This window comes from Cebus imitator, unplaced genomic scaffold, assembly GCF_001604975.1.
Source record: "Cebus imitator isolate Cc_AM_T3 unplaced genomic scaffold, Cebus_imitator-1.0 Scaffold468, whole genome shotgun sequence".
Lineage (NCBI taxonomy): Eukaryota > Metazoa > Chordata > Mammalia > Primates > Cebidae > Cebus > Cebus imitator.
The window spans coordinates 1008326-1025568 of NW_016107783.1; the positions used below are offsets into that span (position 1 = coordinate 1008326).

Sequence of the window (17243 nt, forward strand, 5' to 3'; positions counted from 1 at the left end):
GTGGAGTGTGAGACCCTACACAGTGTCCCCACTGGAGCACTGCATAGTGGAACTGTAAAAAGAGGGCCATTGTCCTCCAGACCATAGAATGTTAGATTCACCAACAGCTTTCACCATGCACCTGGAAAAGCCACAGATAGTCAACACCATCCTGTAAAGGCAGGCAGGAGGGAGGCTCTACCCTGCAAAGCCACAGGGACAGAACTGATCAAGGCCATGGGAGCCCACCTTTTACATAAGCATGACCTGGATGTGAGACATGGAGTCAAAGAATATTATTTGGGAAAATTAAGGTGTAATGACTACATTGGATTGCGGATTTGCATGGGGCCTGTGACTCCTTCATTTTGGCCAAATTTCTCCCATTTGGAATGGTCTATTTACCCAATGCCTGTACCCCATTGTATTTTAGGAAGTAACTAACTTGCTTTTGATTTTATAGGCTCATAGGCAAATGGGACTTGCCTTGAGTCTCTTCTCAGATGAAACTTCAGACTTGGACTTTTGGGTTAATGCTGGGATTAGTTAAGAATTTGGGGGACCATTGAAAGGGCATGATTATGTTTGGAAATGTGAGGACACGAGATTTTGGAGGGGCTAGGGGTAGAATGATATGGTTTGCCTCTGTGTCCCCACCCAATTCTCACCTTGAATTGTTATAATCCCCACATTTCAAGGACAGGACCAGGTGAAGGCAATTGAATCATGGGGGTGGTTTCCCCCATGCTGTTATTCTAATAGTGAGTAAGTCTCATGAGATATGATGGTTTTATAAATGTCTGGCATTACCCCTGTTGGCAGTCATTCTCTCTCCTGCTGCCCTGTGAAGAGGTGCCTTCTGCCATAGTTATAAGTTTCCTGAGGCCTCCCCAGCCATGAAGAGCTGTGAGTCAACTAAATATCTTTTAAAATAAATTACCCAGTCTCGGATATTTCTTCATGGCAGCTTAAGAACTAACTAATTCACCCAGCCAGAGCAATCATGAAAAAGAAAGAAATAAAAGCCATCCAAATTGAAAAAAGGAAGTCAAATTTTCCCAGTTCACTGATAATATGATCTACAGCTAGAAAACTTGAGTCTCCACCAAATACCTTTTTAATTTGAGAAATTAATTTAGTAAAGTTTGAAGATCCACATACAAAGTTACACAAATTGATAGCATTTCTACATACCAATTATCATCCAGCAGAGGATCAAATAAAGAACACAATCTCATTGACAACAGCTAGTAAAAAATAAAATAGCTAAGAATAATTTTAGCCAATGAGGTAAAAAGTATCTACAAGAAAAACTATACAACACTGATGAAGGTAATTGTAGATGTCAAAAACAAGTGGACAAATATCCCTTGCTCTTGGATTGAAAAAATTAATATTATTAAAATGATCATACTACTCAAAGCAATCTACAGATTTAATGCAATCCCTAAAAAAAATTATTTTTCACAGAAATAGAAAATACTATCATCAAGTTCATATGGAACCAAAGAAGAGCCTGAATAGCCAAATAAATACTAAGCAAAAAGAATAAGGCTGGAGGCATCCATTACCTGACTTCAAATTATACTATAAGGCTACAGTAACCAAAGCAGCATTGTACTGATATAAAAATAGACACATAGATCAAGGGAACAAAGTAGGGAACACAGAAATAAAGCCATGTACTCAGAGCCAACTTTTTTTGTGATAAAATCAATAAGAACATATACTGGGGAAATCACACCCTTTTCAATAAATGGTGCTGGGAAAATTTGATTGCCATATACAGAAGAATGAAATTGGACCCTATCTTTCACCATATGCAAAAATCAACTAAGGACGGATTAAATACTTTTGCAAGACATGAAACCATTAAAGTACTACAAAAATAACAAAGGAAAATTCTCCTAGATATTGGTCTAGGCAAAGTATGAATAAGACTAAAAAGCACAGGCAACAAAAACAAAAATAGACAAATAGGACTTAATTAAGCTAAAAATCTTCCACGCAGCAAAAGAAATAATCAAGACTGAACAGACAATCAACAGAATGGGAGGTAATATTTGCAAATAATGCATGTGACAAGGGATTAGTAGCCAGAATTTAGAAGGAACTCAAACAACTCAGAAAGAAAACTCCAAATAATCCCAATACAAAGTGGGCAAAGGATATGGATAGACATACAAATGGCTAACAGGCATATGAAAATGCTCAACATCTCTAGTCATCAGAGAAATGTAAATTAAAACCACAATGGGATATCATTTTACACCAGTAGGAATGGCTATTTTTTTTTAAATAGAAAAAATAATAAATGTTTCCAAGGATTTTTTAAAAGACAAAAAATAACGAATGTTTGTGAGGAGAAAAGGGAATGCTTATACACTGTTGGTAGGAATGTAAATTAGTACATTCACTATGGAAAACAGTATGGAGATTTCTCAAAGAACTACAAATAGAACTACCATTCAATCCAGCAATCCCACTACTGAGTATCTACCCAAAGGAAAATAACTCACAGTATCAGAAAGATATCTGTACTCATATGTTTATTGCAGTACTATTCACAACAGCAAAGATATGGAATCAACCTAAGTGTATATCAACAAATGATAAAGAAAAAATGTAAGATACATATATATGCAAGATATATTTATGCATATATATATATATATCTTGTACTTTTTTGGGTCATAGTATTCATATATATTCCAAATAGTAATCCTATATATACATAGGTGCAAGATATATATATATATATATATGACATATATATGTATATATATATCACATATATAGAGAGGAATACGATTTGGAATATATATATAATGGAATACTATGATCTAAAATGTGCTATATAAATAAAAGTATAAACGGAATACTATTTATCCATAAGATAGAATGAAATATGTCTTTTGCAGAAATATGGATGAAAATGGAGGCCATTATCTAAAGTGTAACAAATCAGGCACAGAAAGAAAAATACCACAAGTTCTCACTTATAAGTGGGAAATAACACGTACACAGGAGTGTGAGTGGGAATGATAGACAATGAAAAGGTGAAGGATGAAACAGGGCGCATGATGAGAGATTACTTACTGGGTACAATGTACATTATTTGAGTGACAGAGACCCAAAAAGCCCTTTTTTTCATATGCAATCTATGCATATAGAAACAGAAATTTTTATCAAAGGGTGTTTTAATTAAATATATCTCTATTAACTTACTTTAATCAAAATAACTGCATGAAAGTAGATCCAATTTCTCTTTAGCATAAAATGGTTTCTGTGTAGTTGTGTATTTGTCAGGGCATACATAAGCATGTGTTCTCACTTCACCTTTTAAAAAGTTATGTAAAATTGTTTGTAACAAATTGAACTTTCTTTTTTAAAAGGTTGCATATGAAATAAACTAATAAGCTATAAATAAAATTTTAGTTATATTCCTGTAATAGATAAAAAATAGAACAATATTTGAATTGAGAAAATTATCATTTCCATTTCCAGCACCATAACTATGAACCACATTTCCATAGGCCTCTTGAATCAAATTATTCACAAAGCTAACCAAAGTCGCAAACATTCAAACAAAATAAAGCTAATTCCATGGGGTACTTATGAAAACCAACCAATGTACTTTTGAAGAGTCATAAGCATGCCTCTATTGAGAGTACTCTTCCATCATTTCAAAACGAGTATGACAACACCATTACTTTGAAATGCTTTTGTTTGTTTGTTTTAGAGAAGGGGTCCACAATGTTGCCCAGGCTGATCTTGAACCCCTGGGTTCAAGTGATCTACCTCTTCTTGGGCTCCTAAGTAGCTGTTTATCACCACCACTGCTTCCAGGTTTGCTTTTTAATATAATTTCACAATTTGTGTTGTCATATTTTCTTAATAGCTATCCAGTTTCAAAATCATGGGAAACTTATCCCACATTTCATGTGAGATTTTCTTCTCAAAGACAACTCTAAATCCAAGTTTCCATTTCAGTCAAACATTTAAATAACAGACTTCTCATTAGTTATGATAGACTAACCCATTATCAACCACAAGCTTTATTTTTACCCTTTAATTTTTTTTTATTGATTCAGGGGTACAAGTGCAGTTTTGTTGCCTGGATATTTGTGTAGCAGCCAGTCTTTCTAGAAAGTCTGCAGCCAGTCTTTCCAGGAAGCAGACATCCACTTGGTGATATAAATATATATGAAGCTTTACAAAAATGATCAATTTTTCTTTTCCTTTCTTAAAAGGTTATGCTTTAAATTTTCTTCAGCACTTTAGAAGTCTCTCATATTACAAGCTAATTTTAAAATGAAACAAGTGTGTCCAAAACATCACATTTCCTCTGCCTTCACTTCTTTCACCTCATGTATATCTATTACAGCTGTATCAATATTGCAAGGCTCAGTTGCTATCCATCAACTATATAATGCCTTCCCAGGCTCAGTTGAAGTCCATCAACTATACAATGCCTTCCCAGGCTCAGTTGAAGTCCATCAACTATATAATGCCTTCCCAGGCTCAGTTGAAGTCCATCAACTATATAATGCCTTCCCAGATCTCTGACTCCTCTCTTCTTAAAAGTAGGTATAATCACTCCTTCCTGTAAATTCCTGTAATACTTGGTGGTTGTCTTATGTTTTCCATCATAGTCTGTCTTGTTAGCACAAGATAAGTGGGTACTTGTTTGTCTCACATTTATGTTTGGGACTCCTGGAAGTCAAGGAGTATATCTTCCTTATAAATTTCCCATATCGCTCAATACCCTGACATGTATTTCTTAAGGGTATAATATTTGTTGAGTAAGTGAAGGAATAAAGGAGGGAATCAATGGGTTTCTGTGATTAACTAAAATCTTGGGATCCTGTGTACCCATATATCACCTCCTCACAAGAAGAAAAAGTATTCAAAAGCCTAGTGCATATGATAATTGGAAAGAGAGCGGAAAAGCTATATGCCAAACGAAGAGGAAAAAGAAGGGGTAGCTACAAAATATCCTTTGTGTTTCATTATCCCATGCCCATAAACTTCAAATAATAGTATTCTAACAATATAATGTTAATGCAATAAATTACCATAAATATTGTTAATGTTTTGTGTGTCTTAAAGTATATTTTACACATATTATCTGCAGACAGCCCATGAAATAAGCAGCATTGATTATTAACTATGACCTTCATTTTATAGTGGAGGAAACATATTCAGGAGGGCAAACTGCAATGCTCAAGTTGATTTAGCTAAGTTGCAAATCAGAATTGGAACCCAAATCTGTAAGTCCTGCATGGTATATCATAGCTCATAACTGTCTCTCAAACTCCAAAAAGATGCACAGTGTTTACTTTGTTTCACCCCAGCAATGGGAATGGTTTTTGCACACTCTTCTACTCTGTCATTAATCTGCCCATACCTCCCACACACTGTGCACATGACTGCAAGACAGAAAATAGAATTAAAAGTGAGCTCTGTGGCCATGAAATGAAAACAAACAAACAACAATTCTGGCAGGCCTAGTCACAGACTAAACCCATCAATCCTGTATGCTAACCAACTGAGTCAATGAGCTGTGTTACTACTGAAGATCCAGTGGGATTAATATTTTATCAAAATTTGCATGTAATTGATACCTTTGTCCTTTTCTAAATCATGATTCTTACCTTTATAACAGAGGTACCAGCTCTGGAGAGTGGACTGTGAATCTGTGCTGCAGCAGCCATGTTGGCAATAGTATTGAGATGGTTCATCTGATTCATTGCCATGGCAACTGATGCAGGAGGTAAGCTGACTGGAAGTAGGGGATGAGGCATCATCATAAATGGCAGATCCAGTCCTAAAAGAAACAGTGCATATTAAACTTGTTACATTATTATTATCTGAAATAGTTTGTTAAAAAGTATCTAAATTCGTTCTTAGTTTTCTTAAAAAAACAGTTTTTATTATATTCTAATGTCTCTTTGTGCCGTTAATAGTACCTGTGGTATTTTATATTGTTTAATAATTTTTAAAATCTTCCTATATCCACATATTTAATTATAAATACGCTTTTTTCTTGCTTTCACTCCCAAAATATTTATAAGATGCGATCTTTTTTACCCATAAAAACCAACATAAATCTTTAAGCCAAACACGATTGCATTTCAAAAATAAGAACTTTCTTCTTAATCATCATAACCATTTTGTAACATCATAACAGTAATGTATTGATGTGTTGATAGTTTACAGCTTTACAATTTCATTAAGAGACTTAAGAGACCATCCTGCTGGTAAGGCCGAATGTAGATTCGCTAAGCTTCAGAACTATAGAAGAAAACAAGACTTGGAATATGTTATACCCTTTTAGATATAAATATCTAAAATGAATGCTTATATTAATAGCTTTAATTTAAAGTCTTTGCCAATAAGTAATAACTCCCCTATCAAACTATCAAACTATTTTCCAGTTTAATAATAAATAATAACATTGCTGAGTAGTTTCAGGAATTTCATTTCTTTTCTTATGCAAGTTGAAATAATTTTCACACATTTGAAATACCTGAAAGAATATCTCTCAATTATTAACCACATCCAACTTGTGGTAACCACAGATATGCCATCATGTAAAAAGGTAACATTAAAATAATTGTCTACTTATCCCTTGATAGGCTTGGATTTGTAGGACGAAAGGTCTTTGAGCAGAATCTACTAAAAGTTAGTCTGCTTTATGGATATAAACGTGACTATAAATCAACCATAGCACTTATTATAAACCATTACCTCTACAGTAATCTTGCCTTATCTTGGACAGAGCCCAGAAAGCAGTAATCTTTAATAGATGTTCTAAAACATCCTTCCCTATAATTTTTCTAAATTATCACAAACTACAGAAATTTTAAGGTGGACAGCATTTATGTTGGTCCTGCACACAAGCATTAAGTATTAATAACGTCCTGTTTTTTCTCTTTGTAATCACTTCACTTTTCCTTGCTTCCCTTATCATAACAGAAAAAGAACATCAGTAAATCTATAGGAAGTATATTAAAAAGCTCCCTAAACCTTATTCCTCAAAACAACAGTGGCGGTAATACAAATACTCAAAACACACATTTTTAGGACAAAGATTTTCTCACATTCCATGGCTTCTTTTCATTTTCTTAACAGTGTGCTTCGCAGAGTAGTTTTTAATTTTAATAAAGTCCAATTTTAATGGGAACTAGAAGGAAGAAGCAGTGTTAATTTAGTTGAGGGTCATCTCCTGATTTCAATTATAATGCTTGATCTAAAACTGATAACAACGAAGTACAAAGGCAGCACAAGCAATGGAATGCATTTCCAGATAGGTCAGGTCTCACACTACACTCAAGTGAGCATCACAATTAAATGAATTCTTAAATAAAGAAACCATTAGCCACTAGTGTTTCTGATAAAGACAGCCACAAAATGCACTGTTATCAGAATCACACAAGGATAAAACCTAACCTGGAAACTTAAATTCTAAATGGAACTCAGGAAAGGAAACATTCTCGGTACTCCCTATCTGATTCTATATCCCAAAGTTAGAAACCGTTTTAAACTTTTCTCCTATTCGTGTTCACCTATGGCTCACTATCTCTAAATCCTTTTCAGGAGAAGCCTTCCAAACCAAACTTATGAGCTATGAAACATTTTTCTTGGAATTATTAATTTATCAAAGAAGCCTCAAAACAAGGCTTACAACATTGAATTCAAAGTGGCCTTTTCCACTCTCTTTTAATTATTTTTACTTTTTAATTGTTAAAATTTTTATTATGAATTGACAAATTATAATTGTATATACTTATAGAATACAAAGTGATTCTATTATATATTATATATGTGTACACACATATATACACACACATATATGTATACACAGATGCACACAATGTGTGATAATTAAATAAAGCTAATTAATATAGCCATCACCTCAAACACTTATCATTCTGGAGAACATTATGCTAAGCAAAATAAGCCAAGCACAGAAAGACAAACACTGCATAATCTCATTTGTATGTAGAACTCATTCCCTTTTAAACTAGAAGCATGTTTTCAGTTAGCCTTTTAAAAGTACTTAGGTACATATGCATTTTTATACTTAAATTATCATATAGTTTATGCAATAGTAATATTTTATAATATGTATTAAGCTAACCACTGTTTGTCTTTCTCCTGAAACCTTATGTTCAACATAATAACAACAATCAATGATCTAAGTAGGTTTCTATATAAGGCTATCATTTACCACAAGCCCAAGGTAATTATAGGCTTCAGTCACAAATTGATCAATCTTAGACGAAAAGTAGCCATCAGTGCTTCCCTTTACTATTCAAATAAGCTTTTGTTCAATTTACACTTCCCTTAACAGTATAATAATCTTTCCTCATTCTCCAAAGATTTTCAGCATCACCTAGACACCATCTGGCGATAATAAGAAATGGGCCTACTTAAAGTCCAATTGACATGCAAACTAAATGCCTACTGCAAAAAGAATTTCACAGTCCATTGGCAGTCAGTTTTAAAATCTAATACAACAAATATTTCAAATGACCATGAAAGGTTTAAAACTCATACTTTGAAATCATGACCTGCAATAACTGTCAATTGACTATAATGCCCTAGACTTTAAGCTTACTCTAGTATTTACGTTACACCCCAGTTTAACAATGACCCACATGAGTTCTCCATGGAAAGCATATGAAAATACTGAATTGTGATAGCCAAACTTTTCCAAAACTGAACACATAAAATTAAAAGCCATTTAGTAGTACAGTAGTACACACTACACCAGCAATCTGGCTCACTTAGTCACACGCCAGATACACACATAGCTTTTTAATAATATAGTAATAAAGGCAAATCTTAAAAAAAAGAACCCACCAAAACGAGTTATCTCTTTTCCTATTGACCTCATGGACATTATGCAAGTTACTATAATTCCTTTTTTTTTTTTTTTTATGAGACGGAGTCTCACTGTGTCATAAAGGCTGGAGTGTAGTGTAGCTCTCAGTTCACTGCAACCTCTGTCTCCCGGGCTCAAGCGATTCTCCTGTCTCAGCTTCCCAAGTAGCTGGCATTACAGGCATGTACCACCATGCCCAGCTAATTTTTGCATTTTTAGTTCAGACAGAGTTTCACCATGTTGGCCATGTTGGTCTCGAACTCCTGACCTCAAGTGATCCACCCAGCTTGGTCTCCCAAAGTGCTGGGACTACAGGCATGAGCCACAGCACTCGGCCTATAAGAATAATTTCCAATGCATCTTGATATTTCAGCAACTCCTATAATTTTTATGTAAGTGCATAGCAGCACCTCCTTCTAGCCATGAAAGGTACAAACTTTAGTAATCCTCTAACTCTCTATCTAAATCACACATTGCTTTGATTTCCAAGTCATGTTGACTTCTGTAATATTTTGTCATTTCTACAGGGACTACCAGGCATTAATCCCTTGATACAAGTACCCTATCTTCCCAATTGGTCTTCCTCTGGCTTTTCATTTGCCTTCCACTCCCATTTTAAGACTTCCCATTTTATGCTGCTAGAATAAAATACAAGCATTCTTATTTCATCCAAAATTACCTTTCTGGTTGTAATGTTTCATTATATTCATCTATGTATGCTGTACTCTAGCCCCACTGGGCTATTTACATCCACAGTTTGAATTCACGTTAGCCTTCACTCATGTTAATGCTTCTCTCTGGAATCTGCCTTCCTAACCCAATTGATTTGCTTAAATAAACTGTCCTTCTCTTTAAAAAATAAATAGACTGGTTTTAGAGCACTCTTAGTTTAACAGAAAACACTAGCGGAAATTACAGAGAATTTCTTTATACCTCCACTCTGCCATCACACAGTTGACCCTCATATTAATGTCTTGTAATAGCTACATTTGACAAATCAGTATTGATGTATTAATATTAACTGCAGTCCAGAGTTCACAGCAGAGGTCACTTTTTCTATCTCTCCCCCCAACCTCTGGCAACCACTGGTCTTTTTGGGCTCCATAGATATGTCTTTACCTGAATGCTATCTAGTTAGAATCACACACTATTTAGCCTTTTCAGACTGACCTGTTTCACTTAGCAATTTGCACTTCAGGTTCATCCAAGTCTTTTCAAGGTTTGACAGCTCATTTGTATTTATTGCTAAATATGGTTCCATAGTACATATATACCACAGTTGGTTTATAAATTCACCTATTAAAGGATATCTTGGTTGTTTCTAATTTTTAAAAATTAAATAAAGTTACTATAAACTTTGGTGTATAGCTTTTTGTGTGAACTTAAGTTCCCCATTGATGTGTAAAAATAAAGGACTATGTTTACCATCGTAAAAAAAAAAAATGCCCAAAATGTCTTCCAGAGTCACTACATGATTTTGCATTCCCATGAACAAAAAACTGAAAGTTCCTGTTACTCCAAATCTTTGTGAGCAATTGAGGTTGACAATTTTGGATTTTATGTAAGTGCATAGCAGCAAGTCCTTCTAGCCATGAAAGGTAGAAACTTTAGTAATTCTCTAATTCTCTAAATCACACATTGATTTGATTTCCAAGTCACGCTGACTTCTGAAATATATTGTCATTACTACAATGACTACCAGGCATTAATCCCCTGATACGAGTACCCTATCTTCCCAATCGGTCTTCCTGTGGCTTTTCATTTGCCTATTTATTGGCTTTTCATTCAACAGGTGTGTATGGGTATCTCCTAGTTGTTTTAATTTGCAATTCCTTAATGACATATTATATTGAAGATGTTTTCATATGCTTATTTGCCATCTGTGTCTTAATTGATGAGGTGTCTTTTAAGGTCTTTTGTCCACTTTTAAATTTGGTTATTTCTTATTGTTGAGATTAAAAGCTCTTTGGATATCTATCAGTCCTTTATCATATATGAGTTGTGCAAACACTTTTTCCCATTCTGTTGTTTGTCTTTTCATTCTCTTAATAGTGTGCTTCATGGAGTTGTTTTTAAGTTTAATGAAATCCAATTTATTAGTTTATTTTAAGGTTTATGCTTTTGATATTGTATCTAAAATCTCATTGTCAAACCCAAGATCACCTAGATTTTCTCTGATGTTATCTTATAATAGATCCAGAGTTTTGCATTCTAGGAGTCTTCTTTGTAAATTCTTGTGAAGTTTTTGGATGAATGCAATTTTTTTCTTGTTTAATTTACATATATTTTATTTCTTTTCTTGTCATTTTGCACTAGCTAAGGCCCCCATAGATGAATAGAAATGATGAGTGGGAACATCCCTTCCTTTTTTGTGATCTCAGGAGAAAAGCATCCAGTTTTTCACCATTGAGTAAGATGTCAGGAGTAGGTTTTTAGAGATGTTCTTTAACAAATTGAGGCAGTTCCCCTCTATTTCTATTTTTTTCTAAGAGTTTTTATTATGAATGGGTATTGTATTTTCTCAAAAACCTTTTCTGCATCAACTGTTAGTATCATATTATTTTTATTCTCTAGCCTACTGATGTAACAGATTACATTAATTGATTTTTCAATGTTGAGTTACCGTTGCATACTTGGAATAAATTCCCCTTGGTCATGGTGGGCAATTTTTGCTATACATTATTTACTATTCTGTTTTCAGGATTTTTGCATTATGCCCATCGGAGATACTGGTCTGTAGTTTCCCTTTCCTATGTTGTCTTTCTCTAGTATTTTGGTATTTGGATAATTCTGATCTCATATAATGAGTTAGAACATATTCCTTCTGCTTCTATCTTCTGGAAGAGATTGTAGATAATTGGTATATTTCCTTCTTTAAATGTTTGGTAGACTTTACCTGTGAACCCATTTGAACATGGTGCTTTCTGTTGTGGAAGGGTTTTAATTATAGATTCAATTTCTGTAATATGTATAGGCTTTTTCAAATTATCTGTTCCTTCTTGTGTGAGTATTGGTAGATTGTATCTTTCAAAAAATTGGCTCATTTCATCCAAGTTATCAAATTTGTGGGTATAGAGTTGTTGAGTATTGCTATATTATCATTTTAATGTCATAGGATAAACAGTGATGGGCTCTTTATTTTCTGATGCTAGTAATTTGCATCTTCTCTCTTTTTCTTAGTTAGCCTGCCTAGGAGTTTATAAATTGCATTTGTCTTGTCAATGAAGCAGCTTTTGGTTTCATTGATTTTTCTCTGTTTATTTTCTGTCTTCGATTTTATCCATTTCTATACTAATAATTATTATTATTGTTCTTCTGCTTTCAGTTTAATGTTTTATCTTTTCATTTTCCTAAAGTGGAATCTTTGGTTACTGATTTAACCTCTTTATTCTTTTTAATATATTAATTAATTCAATGCTATGTATTTTCCTCTAAGCACCGCTTTTGCTACATCCTGTGAATTTGGATAAATAATATTTTCATTGTCATTTACTTTAAAATACTTTTAAATTTTTCCTGAGTTTTATTCTTTGATTCATGTGGTATGTACAAGTGTACTGTTTTACCTACAAGTATTTTTGATTTTACAACTGTCTTTCTGTTATCGGTTTCTCATTTAATTCCATTATGACCGAGAGCATACTTTGTATAATTTTCATTCTTTTAAATATGTTAAAATATATTTTGTGGCCCAGAATGTGGCCTCTCTTGGTGAATGTTCCATATGAATTGAAGAGGAATTTTAAATTTTTATTAAAATTTTTAATATCTTAAAAATTAAACCATTAAAAATTTTAATGTTTTTCAGTGGTTGCCTTAGAGTTTTCAATATATATTTACAATTAGTCTTATTCCATTCACAAATATCACTATACTATTTCAGGAGTACTACAAATGCCTTATAACAGAGTATTATCAATTCTCAATTTCTCCTTTCAGTCCTTTATAACAATGCTCTCATTCATTTCACTCCTCCGCAAGGTATAATCACCCAATACATTCTTTTTAAAATTACTTTTTCTTGTTATTGTTGGTATTTCAATAGCTTTGGGGGTACAGGTAGCTTTTGGTTCCATGGATAAATTGTATATTGGTGAAATCTGAGATTTTAGTGCACCTGTCACCTGAGAAGTGTACACTGTACCCATAATATAGTTTTTTGTCCCTCACCTGCCCCCTACACTCCTCCCTTCTGATTCTACAATGTCCATTATACCACTCAGTATTTTCTTGCATACATATAACTTAAATCCCACTTATAAGTGAGAATATACAGTACTTGGTTTTCCATTCCTGAGTTACTTCACTTAAAATGATGGCCTTCGGCTCCATCCAAGTGACTGCAAAAGTTATTAATTTCTTCTTTTTGTGACTGAGTAGTGTTCCAGGATGTATACATATAACACTTTAACTTTATCTACTCATCAGCTGATGAGCACTTAGGTTGATTCCATATGCTTGCAATTGTGAATTATGCTGTGGTAAGCATACAAGTGGAGGTGTCTTTCTGATATAATGACTTCTTTTCTTTTGTATAGGTGCACAGTAGAAAGATTGCGGGATTGAGTGGTAGATCTACTTTTAGTTCTTTGAGAAATCTCATTGTTCATATTGTTTTCCATAGAGGCTATTCTAAATTACATTCCCATCAGCAGTGTAATAAGTGTTCCCCTTTCATTACATCCATGCCAGCATCTATTGTATTTTTTAAATTTTTTAATAATGCCAATTCTGGCTGGGGTAAGGCAGCATCTCATTGTGAGCTTAATTTGCATTTCCCTATTGATTAGTGATGTTGAACATTTTCTCATATGCTCTTGGTCATTTGTATGTCTATTTTCTTATTTCCATAGGGTTTTGGACTACAGGTGGTATTTGGTTACATTATTAAGTACTTTACTGGTGATTTCTGAGATTTTGGTGCACCCATCACCCAAGCAGTATACACTGAACCCAATTTATAGTCTTTTACCCCTCACCCACCTCCCACATTTTCCAGAGTCCCCAAAGTCCATTGTATCATTCTTATACCATTGCATCCTCATTATATACCTCTCTCTTATGAGTGACAACATACAATATTTTGGTTTTCCATTTCTGAGTTACTTCACTTAGAATAATAATCTCCAGTTCCATCTAGGCTGCTGTGGATGCAATTAATTTGTTCCTTTCTATGGCTGAATAGTATTTATACACACACACACACACACACACACACACACACACACGTACACATATAAAATACATAATTATATCACAATTTCTTTATCCAGTTTTTGATTGATGGGCATTTGAGCTGGTTTCATATTTTTGCAATTGTGAATTGTGCTGCTAAAAAGGAACAGGTATCTTCTTTGTATAATGACTTCTTTTCCTCTGGGTAGATACCCAGTAGTGGGATTGCCGGATGAAATGATAGTTCTGCATTTAGTTGTTTAAGGAATCTGCACACTGTTTTCCATAGTGGTTGTACTAGTTTACATTCCCACCAGCAGTGTAGAAGTGCTCCCTTTTCACTGCATCCACACCAACATCTATTATTCTTTGATTTACTGGTTATGGCCATTCTTGCAGGAGTAAGGTGGTATCAAATAAGAAACTGTGGTTTTGACTCATATTTCCTGTATATGTACTTTTGATAAGTGTCTACTAATGTCATTTGTCTACTTTTTTGATGGTATTGCTTTTGTCTTCCTAATTTGTTTGAGTTCTTGGTAGATTCTGGGTATTAGTCCTTTGTTAGATGAAGAGTTTGCAAACATTTTCTGCCATTCTGTGAGTCGACTATTTACTCTGAAGATTATTATTTTTGCTGTGCAGAAGCTTTTTGTTTGTTTAATTAGGCCCCATTTATTTATTTATTTATTTTTATTACGTTTGCTTTTAGGGTCTTAATCATGAGTTCTTTGTCTAGGCCTATGCTTAGAAGAGTTTTTTTCTAGGTTTTCTTCTAGAATTTTTATTAATTGAAGTCTTAGATTTATGTCTTTAATCCATCTCGAGTTTATTTTGTATTTGGTGAAAGACATCTAGTTTCATTTTTCTACATGTGGCTATCCAACTTTCCCAGCACCATTTGTTGAATAGGGTGTCCTTTCCCCAATTTATGCTTTTGGATGCTTTGTCAAAAATCAGCTTTATTTCTGGGTTCTCTATTCTGTTCCATTGGTCTATACATCTATATTCATATCAGTACCATGCTGTTTTGGTTACTATATCCTTGTAGTATAATTTGAAATCCAGTAATGTGATAGCTCTCCACCTTTGTTGATTTTGTTTAGAATTGCTTTAGCTATTCTGGCCAATTTTTTTCTTCCATATGAATTTTATAATAGTTCATTTGTTAATTCTGTAAAAAATATGGCATTGATAGTCTGATAGAAATTGTAATAAGTCTGTAGATGGCTTTGGGCAGTATGGCCATTTTAGCAATATTGATTCTTCCAATCCATGAGCATTGAATGTTTCTCCATTTGTTTGTGTCAACTATTATTTCTTTCAGGAGTGTTATGTAGTTCTCCTTGTAGAGATCTTTTAACTTATTGGTTAGATGTATTCCTAGATATTTTACATTTCTGTGATCATTGTAAACAGAATTGCATTCCTAATTTGGCTCTCAGCTTGAACCTCACTGGTGTATAGAAATGGTACAAGTTTTTTGTATGTTGATTTCGTATCCTGAAATTTAGTAAAGTCATTTAACATGTTTTGAAATCCTTCGATAGAGTCTATAGGGCTTTCTAGGTATAGAATCATATTGTCAGTGAAGATAGATATTTTAACATCCTCTTTTCCTATTTGGATGTCTTTGCTTTCTTTCTCTTGCCTGATTGCTCTGGCTAGGACTTCAAGTACTATATCGTATAGGAGTGGTAAAAGTGGGCAACATTCTCTTGTTCCAGTTCTTAGGGGTAGAATGCCACCAGGGTATGCCCTTCCAGTATGATGTTGGCTGTGGGTCTGCCATAGATGATTTTTATAATTTTAAGTTATGTTCCTTCAATGCCTGATTTGTTGAGGGCTTTTATAATAAATGAATGCTTGTTTTTATTGAATTCTTTTTCTGCATTTATTGAGATGATCATATGCATTAGGTTTTAAATTATGTTTAGATGGTGAATCACATTTCTTGACTTGCATACATTGACCCATCCCTGCATCCCTGGGAAGAAACCCACTTGATCATTATGCATTATCTTTTTCATGTTGTGCTATTGGATTCGGTTTGCTCATATTTTATTGAGGATTTTTTTCATCTAGGTTCATCAGGGATATTGGTCTGTAGTTATCTTTTTTTGATTATGTGCTTTCCTTGCTTGGGTAACAAGGTGATGCTAGCTTCACAGAATGAATTGGAGGGGATTCTCTTTCTCAATATTTTGGAAATGTTTCAGTAGGATTGGTGCCATTTCTTTGAAGGTCCAGTGAATTTGGCTTTGAATCCATCTACCCCTGGGCTTTTGTTTCATCAGCCATTTTTAAATTACTGATTCAATCTCGGTGCCTGTTGTTGATCTGTTGAGCATTTCCGTTTCTTCCTGATTCAAGCTAGAAAGATTGTATATTTCCAGAAATTCATCCATTTACCCTAGGTTTTCTAGTTTGTGTGCATAGAGGTGGTCATAGTAGTCTCAAATAATCTTTTGAATTTCTGTAGTGTTAGTTGTAATATCTCTATTTTTATTTCTAATTGAGCTTATTTGAATCATCTCTCTTCTTGGTTAGTCTAGCTAAGGTTCTATTGATTCTGCTTATCTTTTCAAAGAACCAGCTTTTTTTTTTCATTGATCTTTTTCATTTTTGCTTCAATTTATTTATTTATTCTTTTAGTTCTTCTCTAATCTTTGTCATTTCTTTTCTTCTGCTAGCTTTGGGTTTGGTTTGGGCTAGTTCCTCTAGTTCCTTGAGGTGTGATGTCAGGTTGTTAATTTGTGACTTTTCAGGCTTTTTGATGTAGACATTTAGCATTACAAACTTTCCTCGTGGCTCTGTTTTTTTCTGTATCCCAGCTGTTTTAATAACTTGTGTCAGTACTACCATTCATTTTGAATACTTTTTTAATTTCCATTTTGATTTTATTGTTAAACCAAAAATCTTTCAAAAGCAGATTGTTTAATTTCTATGTTTTTGTATAGTGTTGAGGGTTTCTTTGGCAGTTTATTTCTAGTTTTATTCCACTGTGGCCTGAAAAGATATTTCATATAACTTTGATTTCTAAATATTTATTGAAGCCAGTCACGGTGGCTTAATCCTTTAAGCCCAGCACTTTGGGATGCTAAGGAGGGTGGATCATGATGTCAGACATTCAAGACTAGCCTAGCCAATGTAGTGAAACCCATCTCTACTGAAAATACAAAAAAAAAAAAAAAAA

At 33.8% G+C, this 17243-nt stretch overlaps 1 protein-coding gene across 7 annotated transcripts in view; it reads right to left on the reverse strand.

The window, feature by feature from the left end:
* Positions 1 to 17243, reverse strand: part of DACH2 (dachshund family transcription factor 2) — a 632920-nt gene that overhangs the window by 98529 nt on the left and 517148 nt on the right. For all 7 annotated transcript variants that reach the window (XM_037732724.1, XM_017512281.2, XM_037732723.1 and 4 more), the window contains one exon: positions 5637 to 5809. In XM_037732724.1, coding sequence (XP_037588652.1) covers positions 5637 to 5809 — 173 coding nt within the window. The remainder of the gene's footprint in view (positions 1 to 5636; positions 5810 to 17243) is intronic.